Below are 27,358 nucleotides of genomic sequence, written 5' to 3'. Positions count from 1 at the left end.
ACTTCTTTAATATAAAATTATCTAGGTTCACCCATATTGTAGCATGTTATCAGTACTCATTCCTTTTTATGGGTAAATAATATTCTATTGTAGGGATATACCAAAATTTGTTGACCTTTTCATCAGCTGATGGACATTTGCTTCCATTTTTTCACTATTATGAATAATGCTATTATGAACATTTGTAAGCGAATTTTTGTATGAAGGTAAGGTTTTCAGTTCTCTTGGGTGTATACCTAAGAGTAGAATTGCTGAGACATACAGTAAACTCTGATTAACTTTTTGAGAAACTACCAAACTATTTTCCAAGTGACTGCACATTTTACAATCTCACCAGCAGTGCATGTTGGTTCTGCTTTCTTCACATCTCACAGATACTTGTTAGATTATCTGTCTTTATTTTATTCATTGTAGTGGATGTGAAGTAGTAGATCATTGTGTTTTTTTATTTGCATTTTCTTAATGATTAAATATGTTGAACACTTCTCATGTGTCTGTTGGCTACTTGGAGAAATATCTATTCAAATCCTTAGGCCATCTTTTAAATTGGGTTGTCTTCTGTTGAGTTTTCAGAGTTCTATGCATGTTCTGGATACAAGTCCTTAATCAGATACATGATTTGCAAATGTTTTCTCCCATTCTGTGAGTTGTCTTTTATTCTTGACGATGTCCTTTAATGCATAAAATTTTTTAATTTTGATGGAGTCTAATTTATTTTCCAATCTATTTTCTCTCTTGTTCTTATAGGCAATTTTGTACAATATTCAGTGGCATAATAATTCCCCTTGGTTGAATTAATATATGTCCTTGAATATTATTTTTCCTTGAAAACACTCTAGCCTTAGTGGTATTAACAATATGGTATATTGTTTTATCAAGCATCCCATTAATGTTTGTTAAGTATGCAAGCATCCAAATGTTTCTAATAATGAAGCTATGAGACTAGGCTTTGGAAACGACCCTATTACAATATTATTTTTCCATTAAAGTAATAATTTACATTGTATGCTCTAGAGTTGGGGGCTCAGGTGTAGGAATCTGAAATGGGATGGGAAAAAGAGAAACCTTAGAGGTAGCCTTTCTCCACAATGTCCTTCATAAATAATGTCCTTATCGTCTCCCTCTCTCCCTCTCAAGCTGTAGGATTTGTTTTCATTCTAAGGTGTTGAATGTGAGCACTGAGACAGCCAGTGCAATATTTTAATGCAGTGATTTAAATTTAGTGCAGTGATGGCAGGGATAATAAAAACCTTTGTAGTTGCTGTTTGGGGATACAAAAAGGTCATAGAAACTTTATGTGAAATTTATAAATAATAATAGCTTACATTTATTTACTACTTAACGTGTACTAAACATAAAATCTTTTTATGTATATAATCTGAATTAATTTTCACAACAGGTCTTTGAGGTAATTACTACAGTATTCTCCATTTTCACACAAATAGAAATTGAAGTAGAGAAAAGTAACTTGCCCTGGTTTCATATTAGTTAAGTTTCGAAACTCAGATTCATCCTTGGACAACTTTATTTCAGAGCCTTATTTTTTTTTTATTATTAAAAAGAATTTTTGATGCTTATATACTTTTGAAAAGGAGAAAGAGAGACAGTGTGTGAGCAGGGGAATGGCAGAGAGAGAGAGGGAGACACAGACTCGGTAACAGGCTCTGGGGTCCAAGTAGTCAGTGCAGAGCCTGACACAGGGCTTGAACCCCTGAACCACAAGACTATTACTTGAGGCAAAGTCGGATGCTTTACCAACTGAGCCACTCAGGTGCCCCTTGGAGCCAACTTTTAAATCCTAGTCCCTATATTGACAACTTTAAGACTTCTGTACTCTTAATAGAAAGGGATAACAGTAAGAGTTAAATAATGTCTTCTCTTGCTTTTATATGTTGTAAATTTTTACAATAAATTATTTCTTACTCCTTGAATAGCTTCATATCTTCCTTCCTACTGAATAAGGTGGAAAAGTCTGCTCTTGCTACAGTGTTGTTAATTCTTTAATGGTCATATATTTCAGATCTCAGTGGGAAATGGAGAAGCATAATCTGGAAAGCACAATAAAAACATACTTAAACAAACTGAATGCAGAAACTAGCAGAGCTTTAACAGCTGAGGTAAAAAAAAAAAAAGAGAGAGAGATGGGATTGGGGAGGGAAGTTTTGCTTGCATACTAGTATACTAAAGAATTTTTAAAAAGTTTTTTCTGAATAAACAGAAATAAGTTATCTTAAGACCAGCCAGAAAACATAACTCCAATTTTGTGTTCTTTTGACTCATTGGAATTTTATACAAGATTACTTCATTGTTGATGATCTTATGTTGTTTTCCCTCCAAATCACTTCAGGAAATTGATCTTCAGTATGTATAGGAAATACAGGAAAATTCTCATGAAGCCAGGTCTCTAAGCCAAATTTCTAAGAATAACATTTTATTGCTGTCAGAGATAATATCTCCTTTCTTTATTACTTCCTATGTACATCTTCCCAATCCACTTACACATCATACACTGCAATTTCAAAAACAAACTTACCTTTTAGACCCCCGAATGTCACTCAGTTTCTTCCAAGTTAACTTAGAACACCACAACTAAGGTCTCTTCCAAAAAATATGTGATTATCTTTATAGATGTAATTTTTACTTACAGATACCCAAACTTGATATACAATAAGATTCAAATTTTTAGAGAGTTCACTAACATTAAAAGGATTATATACCTTCCTACCTCTGTCATAGGTAAACTCTATTCCTTAGTAGAATAATTGGGAATCTGGAGGTCAACAATCAGGAGTGATGCCTGAACCAAGCATATCTGGAAACTAAAATGCTAGCTATAACTGAAAAACCAAATTCTCAGATTACTTTAAGAGCTCAAGTTTGTATATTTTCTCACTACTTTTACTCAGAAAGTTTCATTCTTCTTCTGTGATTAATTTTAGAAACCCTTAATGCTGTCCAAGAATGTAATCTACTTTCAGTGAATATTGAGTGATTAGTGAGAGAAAACAGAGGCCAAGTAACCATGCAACAGTCAAGGTAGAAGGAATTCCAGCTATGGGGGAGACATTGGACCTATTGACTTTCCAAAGTCCATTTGGACTCCATGGTCTTCCTGTGTGGTCTGTTTATTTTCTTATCCCTTCCTCAGTTAGAAGAAAACAAAAAAAAGAAACTAGCAGGACTTCTTGAGTGTTTTTAAACTTTGCTGCACATTAGAGTTACCTGAGAGCTTTTATAAATCTTAGTACTCAGGCTGTATCTGGTATCAATTAAATTATATCTCTGGGACCAAGGCACCATTTTTTTTTTTGAAGTTTCTGAGATGATATGTTCTGAGGGTATGCTCAAGCTTGAAAAACTAATGTTCTGGAATGGTTACCAACTCAGTAACCATTGAGTAAAAAAGTTAGAGTTGCAGAATTAATCACAGTTTTTCTAATGTATTATGAACGGTCAAGAGGCTCAGGTGCTGGAAGAGATTGAAAATAGTTTCACCTTTACTTGAAGGTGAAAAGAATGTGTTCATTTGCAAGGACACCTTGAACTTCTTTTTCTCTCAAAAATCTGTAGGTGTATTTCTTACAGTGTCGTAGAGATTTTGGTTTGCTCCACCTAGAGCAGACTGAAAAGGAATGCCTCAGTCAGCTTGCCAGGGTGACTCACATGGCGGCAAGGTAACATTTTTCTCTTCCTTAATGCATCTTTATCTCAGAGATACTAACAAGAGGCCTTCAGGTTGAACACAATCTGTGTTTTACATGTAAAAGTCTTTGGAGTGAACAAACTTTTTTTTTAACCTCAAAAGTCATTTAGTCCCTTTGATGCTTTTGCTTGGTTGCTTCTCCCGAAGCACTTAGAAATCTACTGAGCACAATCATAGCTGCAGACAGATTTTTCCCTTCCTCTGAAGTAGATGAAAAGTCTCAGAAACATGCATGAAGACCATATATTTACAAAACAGGGTGGGTTCTAAGTGGAAACCTTTTTCTAATAAATTTCTCTTCTAATGCTTGATTTTAAATACCTTCGGAATACATTGAGGGAAAGATGAGTATTAACACCTGAAATCATATGTTAAGGCCAATTTCTTGTTGTGTGATAATAAGTGATTTTCAAATTTGGGGCAGGTTGCATGAGACTATCCTTAAATTTATAATTTTATGGAGTATACCTTCATGCTTGAAGAATTAATTAAATTAGAATTTCTGGGACCAAGGCATCCTTATTCTTCAATTCTAAAGAATCAGAATCTCTGATGTTTAGCACAAATCCCAGGATATACTGATGTGCATTCAGGTCCAGGAAGCCCTGTTGTAAGTGATCAGTCTATCTTTGCTTGCTACAGGGAGAAGAGGTACTCCATAAACTAAAATATTATCAAGCCTCTTTGTATAAGATAATCTCAGTGATAACTTGTTCTGCTCTTTTAAAGCTGGTGTGCTGGGTGATCCTGGGGTGGGGAGGTTATAATAGAGCCTTTTGAAAGGCCTCATGAAATCTCTCTTCTAGAGATGGCAGACCTTACACACCTCAAAGCTGTTCCTACTTAAGTCACTTGGTGGGTATGTTTGGCAGAGCTGCTGTTTGTGCAATTTATGCACTGCATTAAGGCAGCAGTCTAATTCATCCTCCCAGAAGGGGTACTTCCTTTTGACTTGCCCTCCCATAAGGATATCTTTTAGTAATTTGCAGAAGAGCTCATAGGCCACCCGTGGCCCTCTGATGTCGGGGCCACTGTGAAGATAGTCGAAAACCTGCTTCCAAGAGTAGTCAGCCACTTGGAGGATGCTCCCACATTGGATGGCTAGGGCATTTCCCTGTTCAGCCTTCTCTGGCCCCCTTCACTGGAGGGATTCCTGTGTAAAGGTTTCATATGTTCTAAAAGATATTGCCAAATAGAAAAACACTTGGTGTTCTGGAAGCAGACATTGTATTTGCTCTTGAAAAAAGAAATATATTCCCCGTCTTTGTTTTATTTTTAATAACAAACCCTTCCATACAACTTTATGCTCATTTGAGGTAATTGTTGGTGATGAGGTAATTTTTTTGCTCTTTTATGTTACTTACATACATGCTAAAGAATATAATGGAAATTTTTAGAGACCTATGTTGTATATAAAAAGAAAGAACTTCCTCTTGTGTCTCCTTCCCTACATCAGCAACCTGGAATCACTTCAATTAAAGGCTGCAGTAGAGAGTTGGAATGCCATTGTAACAGATGTTAGAAACAAGATTGCATTCCTCAGGGTAAGTGCTGAAGTATCTGCAGAGTAAATTGAATGGTGTAGGAGGTATACACATAAAGAAAACATCTAACATTAACAATTACTGGAGAAATTTAAGGAAGAACTTTTTTTTCAGATATTACAATTTATGCCTTTTTAAGGGTTGATATTGATACTTCCATGTAGTTGGTTGTAGACAAAATCGTAGACTTTTGCATGTGGGTTTTTCAGGTCTTTCAAGTCCTTTGTACAATAAAGGATAAACTCAAAAATTGTGCTTCATGCCTAGTTTTCCTATAATTCTGAAGCTGATTCTGCTCCAGTCAAAAATAATTGTATTAACTTGGTCTAATTCTGTGTATATGTAATTGAAAGAAAGATCAAACAGACCTGTCTTCGTTTTCAGTCTTAGATTTTATGGCATTATTCCATGATGCAAAATAATTATTCATTATTAGTTTAATAGAATTAGGACTATGCTTAAGATATTCTAAGGAGGTAACTCACTGAACATTTAATAATTTCTTCATTTGGCCTTAGAATATTTTTTATAACTTCAAGTAAATATATAATGTTCATTATTTTGTGATTTCACAACACTGCTAGCAAAACAATGACATTTAATCATGACAACTGCCTCAGAGCAATACCTACTTGTCCAGCTTTTCCCGTAGTGGTCTTGACTGTTTCTCTCCCAGACTCTTCTTAAGCAGTCTTCAGTGATGCTTAGCATTTCTGTTGGGTTTACTCACTGGCCTAACAAGAACAGCTTGCATCCTTGTCTTCTTTCAAGCACGGGTCTTCTGTGTGAAGTTTCTAATGTTTTATTTCTTTTCCAGTCTCTGTGGGTTGTCTACAAAATAATACTGTGAAGTAAAATGTGGACAATGCTAAAAACTTTTGAAAGCGTGTAGTTAAGCTTCAGGGATTGGAGTCCTAGTTTTGGCAAAATCCAAGATGATAAAACTAGAGAAAGCTAGAGGTATAACTTTGAGATAAACAAAATGTGGATATTTAATGAGTATGCCATAAAATTTCCTCTCCAGTTTTTAAAGTGAACATTTGCAAGTAGCTCAACTCTTCATTACAAATGCTGTTTTCCCATATTTATCAACCCAGTATTATTTACAGCTTCTTAAATCTTTAGACGCTATTCACTTTATATCAGTGATTCCCATTTGGAGGCTGAAAATTTTGGAAATACTGAAGAATTATCACAGGATCTGTAATTATATGTCTTTGTATCTTGCCAGTACATTTGGGGATAGTGTGTTATAGAGTTACTTTATGTCAAAAATTGTCTTTATGTTCTTTCTGACATAATTGGTTGAGAATCGCTATTGTGTGTTTTATTATTCAAAGCTGCATCAAGTGTTCCCATATGCTATTTCTTTGAAGTTTATTTTGCTCTAAAACATCGTTTGTCTTGTTCTACTAGACACAGTATAATGAACAAATTAACAAGGTGAAGCAAGGGTTTGCTTTGAGTACCCTGCCTCCAATCCAACTTCCTCCACCACCACCTAATCCTGAGATACTGGTAAGAAATATGACATTTTGAAGAATTGCCATCTTCATCTTGATGAAATGGTAAGAGCTATCTGTTTAATGTGTGTTAAAATTAAAATAGGCACATGTTGTGCATATTGTTTGTATTTATGCACATTCCTGCTCCATTATCTCCAGATGATATAGCTAGTTGACTGACTTAGTCAAGGTCAGTACATAGTTGGGTCACTGGATTTTAGTGATATATTTGGTATCTAAACAGGTAATGTATTCTCATTCAACCTGTCAATATCACCTGTAATGTAAGAGAAAACTAATGGATGGGCAGAATTCCCAATGCTCTCAGGTTACCCCTAGAAGACTGAAACATCTCAGTATAGTTACCCTAGCAGGCTAGACTTCACCCCTCCACTTCTACTTTAGACATTTTTGTCCTTAAGTTTTATCATATTGTACCTTTAAAAGCTTCCATCTATGCCCCTTTCCTGCTTATTGCTGGGAATCAGTGAGTCTCAATCAGCTATCTCTCTGTTGCACTATTTATGTTATCCTTCTGGGAAACATAGTACCTTAACCCAATAAATTCACACAGCTTTCCAAAAGATCTTTCAGGAAAGAACCATTAGGTGATAATTTTTATTATCAGAACACATCTGGGAATAGGAAAAGGAGAAGGTATGAGAAATTTAGTGGCAAATCACTTTCACCCCCAGCACTTCTGCTTGCAGTAGAACTTTGAAATGTTATTTCTGTAAATAGTTGAGTGTATCAGAGAACTTGAAAATTATGTGATTTGTGTGGAGTTACAGTGTGTTTCAAAAGCAGAATCCACAGCTAAAAGCACTGTATTGTATACACCATGGTCTTCAGAATGCAGTATTGCCTTTTATATTTTTAATCAGTTCAGTTTTTATAGGAGCACTGTATTATGAACATTATTCTAGGCTTGGAACTTCATCATAGTCAACTACCATGATAATGAATATATTATGTAAATGATGGAGAAATCCAAAGAGTCCCTCTAGTTCTACAGGAAGTAACACATGTGCTTCTAGATTTCTAGAAACTCGGTGCTTTCTGCCCATATTCAAACTACTGCCTATAGGTTGTAGTTAAACTCTCTGATGACTCTAAATATAAAATGGTATAGAGACTCTGAAGCCAGGTACAGAGTTGTTTGAAGTTTCTTGAAACCAGATCAGACTGGTATCAGTCTGATACCAGTGATAACTGCATAGCTGACATATGTACTTAAACTTTGACCTCTCGATCTTCGTCTCTTTGGAGGCTTTCTTATGTCTGATGGGGCTTACCCAAGTTTAGTTAAGGGCAAAACTTAACTAAAGTTAAGCTCTGTGCATCCTTCTGCTAACATCTGAGATGTACATGTGTATCTTTTGTGTTTCCTAACCAGCATCACTGCTGTGCTAACAGTTGTGTTCAAGTGCAAGCATCAGCAACCACTAAACATTAGTGGAGCAGTTTGAGAGTGCAAATGCTAGAAGTGTAATGTTGCTCTTTGCCATAAGTTGAGGTGGTATCATTCAGTGGAAACAAACTAGAGATGTGGGTTTAATTCCTAACACTGTGAATAACTGTGTTGTTCTTGGAAGAATCAGCTATGCTGGACTTCTGTTTTTTCCATGTATAAAGCGGGAAATTATACTAGATGGTCTGGTTACTAAAATACATCTGTGGTGTGTATGTAAATAATGAATCACTAGATTCTATTCCTGAAACTAATATCACACTATATGTTAAGTAGAATTTAAATAAAAACTTAAAACATACATAAAAAGAAAGTCCATCTATCTCTGAGATCCTAGTATTCTAAAGAATAGTCAATAGGCTTTAAATGCATAGTCTAACCCGAGAAATCTGAAATAATGGGTACTCTTCCCAGTTTAACCCAGTATTTTTTATATGTTTTATTATATCTTGATTTTTGTGCCTTGGCTATCTAATCCTCCCAAGAAGTGTTAGATAATAGTTGTCTGCAAAGAGAGCAGGAATACTGACTCATACCCACCATCCATTCATTCTTTAAAACCTTTACATTATGAAAATTGAAACATACATAAGAATAAAATAGTATAATGAACCTCTGTGAACTAAGAGAGCCAACATTTTGTTAATCTTATTTCATGTCATCCTCTTCTTCCTACTGCAGTATTTTAAAGTACGTATCATATAATCTCATCCATGTATACCTCATGCTAAAAGATGAGGATATTATTTTTATTGGATATAATGATAACACCATTTTTTTAACCTAAGAAAATTAAAAATTTTAATATCTAAAATCCAGTTAAAATGTATATTTCCCAATAGCCATAAAAATGTCTTTTTGTTATCTAGTTTGCAATATTTCCAATTTGATTATAATTACTCTCAAAACTTATTTTTAAAAACAATGAAAATAAAGTTTAAACTTTGCATTTGGCTCATCGTTATTTAAGTCTCTAACAGCTTCCTTACCCCCTCTCCTTCATTCATGTCATTTGTTCAAAAAGTCCAATTTCCCACATTATTGATTTAATTGATTGCATCCTGTGATGTCATTGTACATGTTCTATTTCCTATAAACTGTTGGTTATATCTAGAGGGTTACTTAGAATCAGGTTCAATATTTTTAGCAAGAGTACTTTATAGACAATGATATATACAGTGTCTTTCCTTTAATGCTATTAAAATGTTTTTAATGTTTTATTTTTTTTTTAATGTTTATTTTTGAGAGAGAGACAGAGAGAGGGCAAGTGGGGAAGGGGCAAAGAGAGAGGGAGACAGAATCTGAAGCAGGCTCCAGGCTCTGAGCTGCCAGCACAGATCCCGACAAGGGGCTTGAGCTCACAAACCATGAGATCATGATCTAAGCCAAAGTCGGACACTCAACCAACTGAACCACTCAGGCACCCCTATCGTTTTATTTATTATTGAGAGACAGAGCATGAGTATGAGAGGGGCAGAGAGAGGGAGAGACACAGAATCTGAAGCAGGCTCCAGGCTCTGGGCTGTCAGCACAGAGCCCGGCATGGGGCTCAAACCCACAAACTGAGAGATCATGACCTGAGCCGAAGTCACAGTTAACCGACTGAGCCACCCAGGTGCCCCTTTGCTTTAGTGCTATTAAATAAGAATCCAGTGTCAACCTCATGTATTCATTTTAATGTTTTCTATTAACCTATCTGTCACCTATTGGTTTTAGGATCATTACTTAAGAGCTATGTTGATGGGTTTTTTTTTTTTTTTCCAATTCAAAAGATAGTTGAATTTCTGTTAATAACAGTGCTAGACTTGGCACATGGTAGAAATTTAATCTGTCCTCTTCTATAGTCTAGTCGGTAAGGTATCCATCCCATTGCTAGATGCTTAGAAGGGCTAGCTTTCCACAACCCCCTAGAAGGTGCAGTAACACCTATAAGCATGTCTACAAGTCATTGTAAGGGGATTTATGCCCAGGGCCACTCCACTATAGCTTTCTACTCTCATTGGAGCTAAACATAAAGTCAAAATCCATCATGTGGTACAAGTTCTCTGCAATACATAACCAAGGAAAGTAATATTTTCTATAGGCAACTTTGGTTCTTTAGTAGAATTTCTGAGTATCAGTATTGTTCACCAATGTGGACAGTACTCATTGAGCAGTCCCTTTGCATAGTCCTATATTTTATATGTATTATATTTGGGAGGGAACTTTAAACATCACTTAACCTAATAACCCTCTGCTTTATAGATTACTAACTTGGCATCCACGGTTACCCAGCCAGATAAAAAGAAAGTGAGACTAGAACCGACTTCTCTTCTTTCTCTCTTCTTTTGTATATTCACTAACCTTTGCTTTTCCAAATATTCATACACTTAACTGTTATGACAACACCGATTCTAATGCTAGTGCTTTGTATCTGGATTTCAAATTGTTGTTTTCCCCCAAACATTGCTCTATGAATTTAGATCATTGCCTATATAATATATAAATATGTGGGGTTTTTGTTTAACCTTTCTATTTTAGATGCAGCAATTCTTAGGAAGACCCCTTGTGAAAGAATCTTTCTTCAGACCTATACTCACTGTTCCTCAGATGCCTGCTGTTTGCCCTGGAGTCATCTCTGCACCTGGCCAACCTAGAGCCCCACTGGTACCGATCCCTTTTTGGTGAAATTGTTCTGTTTTGTTTTGTTTTTTATCACCACAGTAGACTTCCTGAATGAATGTGCTCTGTTTATTTGATAGGTGGTAATGGTGGTAGTAGTGGAGGGGAGGGTAACTGAATGACAGGTGAATGAATAGTTCCATTTGAAGTGCTGTGTTAAGAGCATTGCATATATTATTTTGTTAGCTGCTATTAGTTTAGCTTTTGGATACAAAGATAAATACCTTTTTATAGTAGACAGTCCTTATAGGATTTTATAGTTTTGCTTCTGTAATAGGCAACAATATAGGGTAGATTAATATTTTTAGTAGATAATTTATATTTAGCATATTTGATGGGTAGATTAGAAAGCAAAGAAGCCAAGTCACAACAAAGTTATGCCACAAAGCTAAAGAAGAACTTTATTTACACAGGCATACACAGACATATGTATAGTAACCCACAAACACAATATAAGTAGCATCACCTTGGAATAGATTATACTGTAAAGTGATAAATTACCCTAGCTACAACTAGCCAGATAAGTCCTATCCAAACCTGAAGAGGCAATAGAGAAAATTTAAATGACCAGGATTATTAGTTGTAATCTTGGGAAAGGTAAATGTCTTTTAATGAAAAAAAAAATCTCCCAGAAGATTAATGTTAAATATAATTAAGGAAGATTCTCTAATTTTGACTTTTCCATAAGCACATTCTTGTCAGTTTTTTGTACCTATAAATAGTGTCCCGTTGAAATACATAGTCAGATGGACTCTTATTTTTGTAGAAGCTGACTCTGCAAACAAATATGTACATAGGCCTTAACATGTAACTGAGTACCACATCTCTTTAGTCCCCAGAATATCACAGTGTTGTTCATGTGGTTTGCTCCCCCACCATTATATTAAAGATAGTTTTGTGTGTACACACACACACCTTTATTGAAAACCTTAAAGTACCTCAACCTCATAAGATTGTTTTCTGATTCCTGGGGAAAAGCTTGATACTAAGGCAAACCCAGATTTCTGGGCAGTTTTGTCTATGTAGGCTTTGTATGAGTTACTTCAGTAGCTGGTAGTAATTGCTAATCTTTCATGAGTAACCTTATATTTGAAAATAACCTGTAAAGCCTTAAGAGAAGTTATATTTATAGTTAAAATTATAATCAGAAAAAAATCACTTCTGATATTAGAATCTTAAAGCTTCTAAGAAGAAACTCATAAAATATGACAGAACTGACGGTTTCATGGCTCAGAGCTGTCACTACAACTTGCCCACCACCTTTGTAACATTCATGAGACATGGGGCAGACATTCTATTAGTAGTCTCATCTTTATTTCTTTGAAAGTTCAACTATAGTATAAACTACTTTTATAATTTGAAAAATCATTAAAAAAGCAAATAACAAATATTCTTCAAATAAATCCTAGGAAATAATCAGTGTTTACAGATTATTTGTAACTTGAGACCTTTTCTATGCATATGCACTTTTTTAAATTTAATATAAAAACAAGCCCTACCATAAATACTACACCACAGAATTTTTAAAAACTGAAACATATGGGCCACTTGGGTGGCTTCGTTGAGTGTCCGACTCTTGATTTCGGCTTGGGTCATCATCTCACAATTGTGAAATCAAGCCCTTCATCAGGCTCTGCACTGGCCATGGAACCTGCTTAGGATTCTCTCTCCCTCCCTCTCCTCTGCTCACTTGTACATGTTCTTTTTCTCTCTCTCAAAACAAAAAAACAAAAAAAAGCCTTTCATGGGCATGTGTTATACTCAGAAATCTATTTTTCTAAGGACCTGATTAAATATACTCTAATTCACCCATTCTCCTCTTAGCACACTAGTTGTTTCTAGTTTTTTACTGTTTTAAAAATACAGCAGTAAACACTCTATTTCTGTAATTTCTGCAGTTAAGAAGACTCGCATGTTCCCTTTTTAAAATAAGAGTAATTAAAAACAAGAAGTAGTATTACTGTGCTAGTTAAATTAAAAAAAAAAAACTCTAAAAAGGAAATGTATAGGTCAGCATTCTTCCTCTTCATTCTACCCATTTTATGACGTATGGAAATACCATGTTGTCATGGAATGTTACTTCCTAATAACTGAAGCTGATGGGTTATAACTCTGTGCTCCTTACAGATGACTGGTATAGCCTGGACTGTACCGGCGCCTGTGGGAGAGGCTATGCCTCCTCCCAGTGCAGGTCTGGGAAGTGATCCCCCCATGATGAATTGGGAGAGGATTATAGACAGGCTGAAAACTGCTTTTCCACAACAAACCAGGTACTTTAATTTTTATTTAGTTGTGAGTACAGATCATACTCTACAGTTGCCACAGCCATAATTAGGGGAATGAAACAAACATACTCACCAATATATTTCCTTTCCATGGCTTTGGTAAGGAAAATGAAATTTAAAGGGATAGTGTTCAATATAAATGCTAAACCTCTCCACTAAGTTTATTAGTCTCAAGTTATGAGAGAAAAGATTTTTAAATTTAGGTTTGTTCATTTACTAAAAAGTATAACTAGTCATAAACTTATCCAATTTTAATGCCACCAACTGTAATAATTATCTTAATAACCTCTTTCATAAGTGAATTTTGATTGTATGTTATATATATAAGCTCAGACATTAGGTTTTACTTTCCTTAATTTTATTTAGGGCTCTTAGTTTTTGTTAGGGAGCACAGCTAAGTGCAAGAAATAATTATTTTGCTGTGCTTTTCACAGTTCTGACTTTAGCAGGAAGATATTTTTCTTCTCTGGAAATGAAGTTTTTTTATCCCTTTGTATTTAAGGAAATAATTCTAGTTTTTAACCAGTATTTTCATTTGAAGGCTAACACTTTGATTTAATGAACATATTGTTATGCTTCAGGATTAGATTATGGTTTTATAAATATAGTGAACAGATAATGAAAATAGAACTATAATACAGTTATATGTACATATAGTATGTGTGAAATGAATAGTAAATCCAAGGTAGTTTTACAAGGCTGATGACCTGACACTTCATTTGGGAAAGAAAATATTTCCTCCTACTCTATCCTACCAAAAAATGTATACAGACTTTGGGTCAGTGGACTATGGGATTTTAAAAGGAACGTATTGATTAATTATGTACATTATTTTAATGTGTCTTTTAGCTTCTCTGTTCAGTTTTAATTTTGTAAAACTCAGAAACAAAACAAAGATTAAACTGTCAACACAGAAGAGAGACCTACAGTAACAAAGTTAAAAGTAATATTTTAGTCCTGAGTAAGAACAGTTAGAAACATGATATAAAGAGCTCAGTAAGTACATAAGTAAGTAGATAACTCTATTTTCATACAGTAAGTTCTCAAAAACAGGTAAAATTTCTTTTTGGAAAGAAATATTAAACTTCAAGGGTTTTCATTTTGGTTTAAGATGAATGTGGGTAAACTTTAGATCAGAAATCTATAGGGCTACATTTCTATTCTACATACCAGTCACAGAATAGGATTTTGTAACTTTTATAGAGGGCATGCCCTCAAGGCAGTAGGAAAAATCACCACTGCTCTTTATTTGACCTCTTCCAGGAAGGAGCTTACGGATTTCTTACGGAAATTGAAGGACATTCATGGGAAATCCCTATCTGGACTGACATTTGATGAAATTGTATACAAGATTTCCCAATTTATTGACCCCAAGAAATCACAGGTAAAAGCAAAACAAAACAAACTATGTATCAGGTAGTTAGCGGTCTTAATTATCTTCATGTCTGTTATCAATATCCTGTAATCATCAAACATCGATTAACAATTGAACTTCAACTTTACAAATGGTATAGGAAGTCTTTTTAAAATAGTGCCTGATCATTCTAGAATAAAACTGAACCTCCTGAAACTGATTCTAGGTTACTTTGACTCTAAAGGAAGACATTGTTCTAATTTTTATAAAGACTTGTTTTAATTAAAAGGGCATATAGAGTTGTTTAACCTGGCTCTGAGTATACAATATTGCTAACATTTTGTTTCAAGATTTCTTACGAATCTAATCAAGCTTTATCCTTTTTCTAATTCTCACTGTACCCTATTTTCTATGCTACCATATCAGTTCTTCCTGTTTTAAAACACTTCTGGAAAAAAAAAAAAAGTATAATATTCTTACTTTCAGAGTCAAGGAAAATCTGTGCCAAACGGTAACTGTGTTTCACCCAGCCTCACTCCTCCACAGTCTAATGCTTCCCAGCCCCCAAAACCAGCCTGGAGGCCCCTCAGTTCCCAAGGGCCTGTCACATGGGAAGGAGCCAATAATTTGGTGAGAGTGAGACTGTTAATTCTAAATACATTTAAATTTGGGAAAAAGAAAGGAGGTGAATTGACCCTTTTGTGTATTTTCCTTAGGATGAAGAGGAGGGTGAAGAGGAGCCTTGTGTGATTTGTCATGAGAATCTCTCTCCAGAAAACCTCTCAGTTTTGCCTTGTGCCCACAAATTCCACTCTCAGGTAACCCTTTAAACTTACCTTCTTAAACATTTTGCCATTTATTCAACTAAGCAAGATTCATACTGCCTTACTTGAAATCATATACATGTATCATCAGCTATAGCTGTGTCACGAGTCCCACAGGAAAGGACTCTCGGCTTTGGAGAATCACACAGAAACATTTACACCCGTTTTCCCCATACCTAGCCCCAGTTTGCACTGTGCTGTCTCAGATCTCCATACACTTTACAGGAAAAGAGGAGACAATGATGAGATTGAAATAATACAGAGTAGTTTCAAATAGAACTAGAGGGAATGTAGATTGACATAGGAGCAGCGTCACTTCATCTCAATTTGCTATAAATAATGTATAGTGTCCTTTGTCCCCATTTACTGATGACCCCTTCCATTAGAAAGCAAAAGACTTACCTTAACAGTCTGTCTGGGCCTTGTATTTGCTCTTTAGATGCTCAAGTTTCAGTTTTGATATTAGAAAAATACGAGACTGACATATCTTTTGTTGATTCTTGGCATTTGTATAGATTAATTTCTGGTGGTGTTGCTGTGTACATGCTATTGATATGCAATTTATATCCAAGTATTCTGGTGCAAAGCTGTAATCTGACCCAGGAAAAGATAATTGTACATAAAGCCTCAGGGAAGTGAACATAGCCAGCTCATTCAAGCCATATATGTAAAACACTGTTTCAAAGATAGTGACACCTAGCACAGAATTATAGTTTGTATCTACTCAGATATGAAGATATAGAAACAGAATGACTAATCCCAAAATACCAGGAAAGATACTTAGTCATTTGATACTTAGTCATATTAAAGTCCTGTCCATTCAGAAAACAAATGAAACTTAATATACTTTGCCGTTGCCCATAGAAGAGAAAGCAGGTGACCCACTGAGATTACTTTTTAGAGTTACAGTTAGTGAGCCTAATATATGATGTCTATTCTTTAAAAAAAAAATTTAAGTTTTTATTTATTTTTGAGAGAGAGAGTATGAGTAGGGGAGGAGCAGAGAAAGAGACGCACAGAATCCGAAGCAGGCTCCAGGCTCTGAGCTGTCGGCACAGTGCCTGATGTGGGGCTCAAACTCACAAGCTGTGAGATCATGACCTGAGATGAAGTCGGACGCTTGACCAACTGAGTCACCTAGGTGCCCCTATAGTGCCTATTCTTAATCTTCTCTCACCTCATCTGACTCTCATTATTTATACAGGTAAAATTTATTTGTTTTTGGAGAGTTAGTACGCAAGCAAATGACTTAACAGATAGCTCATTGCCAAAGAATACTTCTCTTGTCACCAAAGAGCCATCTGAATAGTGTATCCATCATCTAGGGAGTTTAAGTTCAAAACACCATTAGCACTTGGTACAGGGTGTTAGTCACTTTTGTATTTTTTTCTGGATTATAAATGAGAATATATAATAAACTAGAGGAAAAATATATAGCAGTTTTCCTCAGCCTCTTTGTTAGGAAGAAGTGCTACTCATCCTGAAAATTGGTCTTGGGGAAAGGATCTTAGCAGAACACGTTTCAGCCAGTTTATTCTAAAATCACCAGCTATATAGCTCAGCGAATCACAGACAAGGTACCATTATTCCAGCAATTGGCCTAGCAATCTACTAGAAAAGGTTTTAAGATCTACCAGAAGACATGCTGGCTGGTAACTGATTATATATTAGGCTAACTCTGAGAGTCTGACGTGAATATTTTTGCTCCTTAGTGCATTAGACCTTGGCTGATGCAACAGGGGACATGCCCAACCTGCAGACTCCATGTTTTGTTACCAGAAGAATTTCCTGGTCACCCCGGCCGGCACTTACCCAAGATCTGATCCAAGGAGGTGACTGTGCAAAAAAAGTTCAGTTATCATATTGCAGAATTTAGTTTTGCCTTTTACTGTGAGCTGATAGTGTGAGTGGTGTGAAGAAGTGTATTCTTTAGTATTGTACAAAAGAAGCTAGCTAATGTCATCAAAGCTGCAGCCAAAGAGGACAGGACAAATCTTCAGGACTCAGAACTGAACTGAAAGGGCTTGAATTTTAAGTTACATTATATTTGCCCTTAGTAAGCATTTTCTTCTGATGTAAACATCACTGTTAACATAAATCATAGGATGCTTTTTTTTTGCCTTTTCCCTTCTTACTCCACTTATCCTTTACTGCAAATATGCTTCATTTTAATTTCCTGAAATAAATTAAAGAGAAAAAGTGGAATAGCAAACAAGTATAAAAATTCCATAGATTGTATTGTTCCTTTTGACTTTTAAAACTTCTTACAAATTCTATAACTGAATTATCTAAATTTTATCCCTATCTTCCCTATTCTTGTCTAACCTCTAACTATGTACCCACAGAGAGATTATAAGCTACTTGAGGCTGGGGACCATCCATAATGTATTGGAGCTTAGCTAATAATAGTTTGTAAGAGATGACTGTTGAATCTTCAGGAATTTTTTGAGCTAGTTACCAAATCGTTAGTACCTTGAAATCTGACACAGTGGGAGTATTTACACATAGAGATTCATAAATATTATAAGTCTTCTTTTCCCAAGAATGGGTTTGTTAAACATTTCCCAGCCCACCACTGGAACCATGTCTGATCCTCCTCTGTGTTCTCAATGCCTTGCACATTTAGATAAAGTATAAATATTCCCAGAGTCAGAAATCAGGAAATAGGAAAGGAGGTAATGTGTAAATTAAGTCACTTGCTGAGTTAAATAATTGAGATCTTATGTTCATTTGGACCTTACAATGTAGGATTTTTTTTTTTCTGCCTTAAAAGTTTCTTAATTTCACTTTGTCTTGCTGCAGGGTATGGGGGACTGTTTATATGTAGTTGCTTCTTATGACAAAAGTTGACATCCACGGGGCTAAGCTGCTATCTTAGGCTTGTCACTAAGAACTTTCATTCCTAGAGGTAAAATCCCTATTTTGAAAACAATATTGTGTAAATGCTGTGTTTAAAAATGACTCTAGTTAAACAAATCTAAAGAATTCAGTTACCATGTAAGATGTTACTTGGGTCATGTTTAAATAGATTCCATAAATTAATGAAATTGAGACTGTGAATAAGTGTTTTGACTCAGCTGTTTTTGTATCTTAGAGTTACTTTAAATCTCTGTTTAATAATCTGCTATTTCTCTAATTGTATGCTAAATGTTTTCTTCTGTGATTATAATAGACTGGGAAATGTGGAAGAAAATATCTAAAAATTAAGGCAGTCTTCTGACACTTAAAATGCAAAGAATCTCTCAAAATTGAAAAATTCAGAAATTATAAGGCCTTCAATAATTGTCTAACACCTTGAGGTCATGGTCATATGGCAAATTATCTTGTAAAACAACTGTTTCTTAGTTTGTTTACACCTGCAATTTCACTTCTGTGTGGAAAAGATTTTATCTGTTATCAGTTTAAATGTATCCTGAAAGTATTTTAAATCTACTTAAAACATCTATATCTGCTTAACTGTGGTTATGGTTTTCTTTCCTGTTATGACAAAGAATAGGATAATACCCAAGAAGGCAGTCATTGAGACTTATAGAATGTCAGAGCTTATAGTTTGACATAATTATTAGTGCCCCAATCATGATGATGAATTATATCTTATGGTTAAGTTAGGGAAGGTAAGCTTGTTATTTTTACCAGATTCGAGTTTAGCAAGAATCCTCTATACTTATAAAATGTTCCTGGGATACTTTATCATATAGCATCTTGAGTAAGACTTCTAGGACTATAGTAGCTAAGGAATAGCTGGTGTATAGCCAGATAAAAATAACAAATACTAATTTAAAGATACATGAAATTATCCTCTAGACTATCACCTAATTTTGTAAGTACATCTTGCCTAAGATCATATGGTTAATTAGTCCCTGGGCCAGTTCTAATTCTTGAAAGTCCTGGCACTTGGTCACAGGCATTCTTCACAAAATCAGGCTGCAAGATTTTATTGGTGCTGACCTGACCATTCTTGGATCTAAGGATAGGGCCAGAGAACACGACACAGTAGCTGGTATGCAGTGAGAATGTAGTAGGATTGTACTTTTGAAAGTTATGTCCATTTCTGCAGATGCTAAATGGTATTTTTTTTCTTTTTGATAAAAGACAACGGTCGGGAACATTCTGTCTTAAACAGTACTCACTGCCAATCCTGTGGCTCCTGGGAGATCTAGAATCCCATCTTTCCCAGAAATACAATGACAGAAGTAGCAACATTTACATCAAAGCTATCTGTAAACATCTAGTAATATCATTACAGCTGCGGTCAGAAGATACGTCTTGTAATGTTTCTCTTCAAATTTATTTTCTCCACAAACATAACATTTTCCAGCTATTTTGAGATACTTTCAAACTGCTTGTTACCTCATTTGGTCCACTAATAACTCTAAAGTGAATATTTAGTGGATGTTCCTTACTTTACAGATGATAAAACTGAGGCCCAAGTAAAAGAAATAATTTATCAAAGGTCATATCTACAAAGTGGCATTTTGATTTGAATGCAGATCGTCTGTCCTTTAGTGTTCTCTTTTAGTACTTCACAGGTAGATCTCCATTTTGGATTAACTTTGTACAAATAAATAAAATGAAACATGGTAAACCTACTGATTTTTTGTTTTTGGAATAGGAACATGGTATTGAGAATATAAAAATATATAATAGTGGTAGGACATGGGGAGAAAAACTTAGTTTAACTTTTCCTTCAGATATCTTGGTTTGCTCAGGATGGTTCCAAGTAATTCATGCCTATTGTTTTGACATAATTATTAGTGCCTCAATCATGATAATGAATTAGATCTTATGGTTAAGTCAGGTAAGGTAGGCTTATTATTTTTTACCAGATTCAAATTTAGCAAGAATCCTCTATACTTATAAAATGTTCCTGGGATACTTTATCATATAGCGTCTTGAGTAAGACTTCTAGAACTATAGTAGCTAAGGAATAGCTGGTGTATAGCCAAATAAAAATAACAAATACTAATTTAAAGATACATGATTTCTGATTTTCTTGAGTAGGCAATTTTCACAGGCAATGGACTCTAGTTAAGTATAGATCCTGGATCACATCACATTTACCTAGTGAGTTTATAAAAGATACATATTCCAAGAGGCCATCTGGGAATCTGTATTTGGAATGAGCACAATATTTAGATATCCTAAAGCATGCTAAAATTTGTTTGCTATTGGATTAGTAGAAAGTGGCTTTCTCAGGCAGATCTATGTTTGAATTATCGAACTCTCATCTTTGGCATATTGTATAATCATGAACAAATTACTTATCTCAACCAAAACTTACATAAAATGGGGGAAGACTACTTGCCTGATAGAGTTCATGTTCTAAAATAGCAAACCTTCCACTAGTCATTAACCTGTTTGAATTTGCTCCTCGATAAAATTCTTTAAATTTTTTAAAAAATTTTCTTTAAATCTTCAACTACCCTTATTGAATGAATGGAAGAGAGAAAGTTCAGAGAAGATGGCAGAGTAGGAGGAACCTGAGCTCACGTCATTCCACAGGCCACCAACGTAAAAACTACACCTATACAGCAAACTCTGAAAACGACCTGAAGACTGACTGACAGAAGAGACCTTCCACAGTCCATTGTAGAGAGGAGGTCACATCAAAAAAGGTATGAGGGCTGGAAAACTGGTTGGAAACCAAAACCCCTATGAGACTAACCACAAATGGGAGGGATACCTCAAGTATGGAGAAGCAAAAAGGATGAGACCTCATGCCAGGCACTCCAGGCACGGGGGGCCCACACTGGGAAGACCAGTCCCCTTAACATGTTGCCTTGCAAACCAGTGATGTTTAACTTCAGGAGCATTTAAAATCACAGGGCTTTAAAAACATAACTTTAAAAATCAGCCACCTTGGGGCGCCTGGGTGGCTTAGTCGGTTAAGCGTCCGACTTTCGCATAGGTCATGATCTCGCGGTTCGTGGGTTCGAGCCCCGCATCGGACTCTGTGCTGACTGCCAGCTCAGAGCCTGGAGCCTGTTTCAGATTCTGTGTCTCCCTCTCTCTCTGACCCTCCCCTGCTCATGCTGTCTCTCTCTCCTAGGAAAAAAAAAAAAAAAAAAAAAAAAAACCATTTAAAAATAAATAAATAAATAAAAATCAGCCACCTTAACTCTGGGAGAAAAGGAGGGCAATAAGAAACTGAGTCCCTGCCCTTAAAGAGCCAGCTTAATAACTCACTCAAGACAGCACAGAAGCCTGGGATATACGTAAAGGGGATTTATTTATTAATTTCACAACGTGCACTGAAAGGGCAAAGATCTTCAGGAGACTTCTCTGGGGGCTTGATGGTGTAGTGATGGGAAGAACCTGCAGGCACCATTTCTCTTCTCCAGACAGGAAAACCAGATACTTGTGTGAGCGCATGTTAACACTCTCCACCGATTTTGCTAGCACTACATGCCTTGCCCCTGGGTTGCCCCACAGACCCACGCTCCTCAGGAGGCATCCTGCACCCTGCAAGTCCCACCAGCCAGGACCAGCACCACTCCACAAAGTGTCTCCTGCAATGAGGAGAAGGGGGATATGCCCACATACCAGTGTGCCTGCAATTGTACCAACTGAGCCTCTTAGCTGGCTGCACAGGGAGCAAGCTCAGCTGCTTTTGCACTTGCAGCTGTGGCAAAGAGGGTAACTGTGGATGCTTAATCTGATTGCAGGCTACCAATGAAAGCCTTTCAGTTGGCCTTGCAGGAAGCAAGCCTTACCTTTTGGTGTGCCTGCAACTGGCAGAGAGTTTAATTGCAGACAGTTACCCTGACTGCCAGCATTGCCCACCACAATGGCCTTGACAGTCCTCTTATCAACAGAGGGACCAAACCCAGCAGGCAGTGGGTCATTACAGTAGGCTGAGATAAACACAAGTGACTTAGCCACAACAGCAGGGCACAAGTAGCCCACAAAAGAGACACCACTGCAGCTCTCAGTTCTGGTGACTAGGGATGATTGTTTTACAGGCCAGCACAGAACCTCTTCTACACAAGGCCACTACTTTCATGACAAGGAGATGTGGCTGACTTTCCTAATACATAGAAACAAACAAAGTTAAGCAAATGAGATAGAGGAACATGTACCAACTGAAAGAATAAGACTATACAAGGAAAAAACTAAAAACTGAGATAAGCAATATTCCTGGTAAAGAATTCAAAGTAATAGTCATAGAGTCTGGACTTGAGGAAAGAATGGACTAACTCAACGAGAACTTCAAGTAGAAAACAAAAAAGTAACAGATGAAGAATTCAATAATAAAAATGCACTAGAGGAAATAACAGCAGATTAGAAGATGCAAAGGAATGAATCAGCAATCTGAAGGACAGGATAATTGAAAACAACGAAGCTAACAGCAAAAAGGGAAAAATATTTTAAAATGGGAATATGTTAAGGGGAACTCTGCAACATCATTAAGCTTAATAATCTTTGTGTTATAGGGATCCCAGAAGAAGAAAGAGCAGGGCGCAGAAAACTTATTTGAAGAAATACTGAAAATTTACCAAATCTGGGGAAAGAAACAGCTATTCAGATCCAGGAATCATAGAGCGTCCCTAACAAAATGAACCCAAGGAGGTCCACACCAAGACACAAAATAATCAAAATGGTAAAAAGCAATCATAAAGAGGGAATTTTTAAAGCAGAAGAGAAAATAGTTACATACAAGGGAAAACCCATAAAGCAATTAGCTTATTTCTCAGCAGAAGCTTTGCAGGCCAGAATAGAGTGGCATGATATATTCAAAATACCTAAAGGAAAAAATTCCCTGCAACTAAGAATACTTTACCCAGCAAGGTTATCATTCAGAATAAAAGGAGAGATAAAGAGTTTCCCAGTCACACAAAGGAGTTGATCATCACTAAACTAGCCTTATAAGAAATGTTAAAGTGAATTCTTTGAGTAGAAAAGAAAGGCCATAATAAGGACTAAAAAAAAAAATTATGAAAGGAAAAAAATTCATGACTAAAAGCAAACATGTAGTAAAGGTAGTTTAATCACTTATAAAGCTAGTATGGAATTAAAACAAAAGTAGTAAAATCAGTTACACACACACACACACACACAGTTGAGGGATATGATACACAAAATAAAAAGTTATAAAACATAACAACAAATACATAAAACATGGAGGAGGGACTAAAAATTCATGCCATTAGAATGTGTTCAAACTTAAGCAACCATCAACTTAACATAGACTGCTGTACACAAAAGATGTTATAAATGAATCTGATGGTAACCCAAGTCAAAAACCTATAATAGATACACAAAAAATAGAAATGCATCAAAGCATAACACTAAAGAAATCCATCAAACCACAAGGGAGAGCAATAGAAAAAGAAGGAAACCTAGAAGAACTACAAAAACAACCAGGAAACAAATAACAAAATGGCAATATGTGCATACCCATTAATAACTACTTTAAATGTAAATGGACTAAATGCTGTATTCAAAAGACCTAGGGGGACTGACTAGATTTAAAAAATTAAATGTGTTTATGCTGCCTAGAAGAGACTCAGTTAAGACCTAAAGACCGACAGGCTGAAAGTGAAGGGCTAGAAAAATATACCATGCAAATTGAAGGGAAAAATAAAGAAGAAAGTCAGGGCAACAATCCTTAGAAAAAATATACTTTAAAACAAAGACTGTAATAAGAGACAAAAAAAAAAAAAAACCCCACTATATAATAAGGGATCAATATAATAGGATATAATGGTTATAAATATCCATGTATCTTACATAAGAGCACCTAAATACATAAAGCAAATATTAACAGACATAAAAGGAGAAATTGATAGTAATACAGTAGTAGTAGAGGACTTTAACAACCCATTTACATTAATAGATCATTCAGACAGAAAATTAACAAGGAAAGTGTCTTTGAATGGCACATTAGACCAGATAGACCTAACAGATATATTCAGAATATTCCATCCAAATATAGTGAATACACATTCTTTCCAAGTGTGTATGGAACATTCTCCAGGATAGATTACATGTAAGACCACAAAAAAGTCTCAGTAAATTTAGGAATATTGCAGTCATATTAAGCAACTTTTCCATCCACAATGGTATGAAACTAGAAATCAATTACAAGAAACCCTGGAAAACAAAGACATGGAGGCTAAACAAGCTACTAAACAATGAATGAGTTAACCATGAATAAGAAAGGAAATTTACAAAAAAATAACAGAATGGCCTGAAATCTTGGAGATGCAGCAAAAGCAATTCTAAGAGGAAAGCTTATCATGATATGGGCCTACCTATAAAAAAAAAAAAAATCTCAAACACCTAATCTTACACCTAAAGCGTTTGGAAAAGAAGAACTAACAAAGACCAAAGCTATTACAAGGAAGGAAAATTAAGAGTTGAAATAAATGAAATAGAGTCTAAAATATATATAGATAGATAGATAAGATCAATGAAGCCAGGAGCTGGTTCTTTGAAAAGATAAACTAAATTGATAAACCTTCATCCAAACTCATCAAGGAAAAAAGAGGACGTAGGGCACGTGAATGGCTTAGTCCATTAAACATCTGACTTCAGCTCAGGTCATATCTTGTGGTTTGTGAATCCAGACCCACGCCAGGCTCTATGCTAACAGCTCAGAGCCTGAGCTTGCTCAGATTTGTGTCTTCCTCTCTCTCTGCCCCTCCTCTGCTCTCACATGCACACTCTCTCTCTCAAAAATAAACATTTGGGGCACCTGGGTGGCTCAGTTGGTTAAGCATCTGACTTCATCTCAGGTCATGATGTCACAGTTCATGAGTTAGAGCCCTGTATCAGACTCCTTGCTGAAAGTGTGGAGCCTGCTTGGGATTCTCACTCCTCTATCTCTGCCCCTTTCCCATTCTCTCTCTCTCTCTCTGAAAATAAACTTTAAAAATCAAAAATAAACATGAAAAAATTTAAAAAGAGGACTCAAAATCATAAACAAAAAAGAGAAAATAACCTACACCACAGAAATACAAGGAATTATATGAGAATATTATAAAATTTATGTCAACAAATTTGTCAACCTACAAAAAAAAAAAAAAAAAAAAAAAGGATAAATTCTTAGAAGTATAGACTCTTCCAAAACTAAATCAGGAAGAAACAGAAAATTTTAACAGACTGATTACATGTTACATAATTGAACAGTACTCAAAAAACTCCCAACAAAGTCCTGGATGAGATAGTTTCATTCACTGGTGAATTCTGCCAAACATTTAAAGAAGAATTAATACCTATTTTTCTCAAGCTATTCCAAAAATTAAGAGGAAGGAAAATTTCCAACTTTATTCTACAAAGCCAACTATCCTAATACCAAAACCAGACAAAGGCATTATTAAACAAACAGACAACCCCCTACAGGCTGGGGTGCCTAAGTGGCTCAGTTAAGTGTCCAACTCTTGCTTTTGGCTCAGGTCATGATCTCATGGTTCATGAGATTGAGCCCCACATCTGACTCTGTGTTGACTCGAATTCTCTCTCTCCCTCATTCTCTTTCCCTCCCCTACTAATGTTCATTCTCTCTCTCGCTCTCGCTCTCGCTCTCTCTCAAAATAAATAAATGAACTTAGAAAACCAGACCAATATCAATATCTCTGATGAACATAGATGCAAAAATCCTCAACACTTATCAACTGAATTCAGCAATACATTTTTAAATCATTCACCACAATCAAGTAGGATTTATTCCAGGGATGGTTTAGTATTCACAAATCAATCGATGTGATATATCACATTAACAAAAGATTAAAAAACTATATGATCATCTCAATATATACAGAAAAAGCATTTGACAAAATACATTCATTCATGATGGTTTCTCAACAGTCAATTTAAAGGGAACATAGCTCCACATAATAAAGGTCATATATGAAAAACTTACAGCTAATATCATACCCAAAGGTGAAAAACTGAAAGCTTTTCCTCCAAGATCAGGAGCAAGAAAAGGATGTCTATCCACTCTCACCACTTTTATTCAACATAGCACTAGAAATCCTAGCTGTGGCAATCAGACAAGAAAAATAAAAATAAAATGCTTTTTCTTAAAAAGAAAAAAGTAAAATTGTCACTATTTGTAAATGACATGATACACTCTATATAAAAACCTAAAGATTCCACTTAAAAACTATTAGAAATAAAGTATTCAGTAAATTTGGAGAATACAAAATAATATGTTGCATTTCTATACACTAATAACAAAGTCGCAGAAAAAGAAATTAAGAAAAAAAAAACCATTTACAGTTGCACCACAAAGTATAAAATACCGAGGAATAAATGTAATCAAGGAGGTGAAAAATCCATACTCTGAAAACCATAAAATACTGATGGAAATTTTGTAGATGACACAAACAAATGGAAATATATTCCATGCCAATGTATTTAAGAAGAATTAATATTGTTAATATGTCCGCAATGCCCAAAGCTATCTGCAAATTCAGTACAATCTTTAATAAAACACCAAGAGCACTTTTCACGGAACTAAACTTACACTAAAGCTTGTATGGAACCCAAAAAAAGCGTCTGACTTCAGCTCAGGCCATGATTTCACGGTTCATGGGTTCGATCCCCACATCGGGCTCTGTGCTGACAGCTGGGAGCCTGGAGCCTGCTTCAGATTCTGTGTCTCCCTCTCTCTGCCCTTCCCATGCCCATGCTATTTCTGTCTCTCCATAATAAATGATTTTTTTAAAAAATTAAAAGAAAAGGTGAGACCTTGTCATTTGTGACAGCATAGATGGACCTAGAGGGTATTACATTTAGTGAAACAAGTCAGACAGAAAAAGACAAATACCATATGATTTTACTTACATGTAGAACCTAAGAAACAAAACAAATGCACAAACAAGCAGGACTCTTACATACACAGAACTGGTGGCTGCCAGAGAGGAGGGGTTGGGTGAAATAAAGGAGATCAAGAGGTACAAATTTCCAGTTATAAAATACATAAGTCATGGAGATGAAAAGTAGAGCATTGGGAATGTAGCCAATAATATTGTAATAACATTGTATGGTGACAGATAGTGACTACA

The 27,358-nt window shown here is 35.6% G+C and overlaps 1 protein-coding gene across 1 annotated transcript in view; it reads left to right on the top strand.

Annotated features, from left to right (window-relative positions):
- Nucleotides 1-19,922, top strand: part of DZIP3 (DAZ interacting zinc finger protein 3) — an 89,102-nt gene extending 69,180 nt beyond the window's left edge. The window contains exons 23-32 of the mRNA XM_039244988.1: nucleotides 2,021-2,117; nucleotides 3,571-3,674; nucleotides 5,160-5,247; nucleotides 6,664-6,765; nucleotides 10,744-10,869; nucleotides 13,012-13,154; nucleotides 14,433-14,553; nucleotides 15,010-15,153; nucleotides 15,240-15,341; nucleotides 17,060-19,922. Coding sequence (XP_039100919.1) covers nucleotides 2,021-2,117; nucleotides 3,571-3,674; nucleotides 5,160-5,247; nucleotides 6,664-6,765; nucleotides 10,744-10,869; nucleotides 13,012-13,154; nucleotides 14,433-14,553; nucleotides 15,010-15,153; nucleotides 15,240-15,341; nucleotides 17,060-17,170 — 1,138 coding nt within the window. The 3' untranslated portion in view covers nucleotides 17,171-19,922. The remainder of the gene's footprint in view (nucleotides 1-2,020; nucleotides 2,118-3,570; nucleotides 3,675-5,159; nucleotides 5,248-6,663; nucleotides 6,766-10,743; nucleotides 10,870-13,011; nucleotides 13,155-14,432; nucleotides 14,554-15,009; nucleotides 15,154-15,239; nucleotides 15,342-17,059) is intronic.
- Nucleotides 19,923-27,358: the final 7,436 nt, after the last annotated feature.

This window comes from Hyaena hyaena, unplaced genomic scaffold (genome assembly GCF_003009895.1).
Source record: "Hyaena hyaena isolate Hyena2069 unplaced genomic scaffold, ASM300989v1 scaffold_251, whole genome shotgun sequence".
Classification (NCBI taxonomy): domain Eukaryota; kingdom Metazoa; phylum Chordata; class Mammalia; order Carnivora; family Hyaenidae; genus Hyaena; species Hyaena hyaena.
Note: the sequence above shows the minus strand (reverse complement) of the source record. Positions and strands in the feature narration are given on the sequence as shown.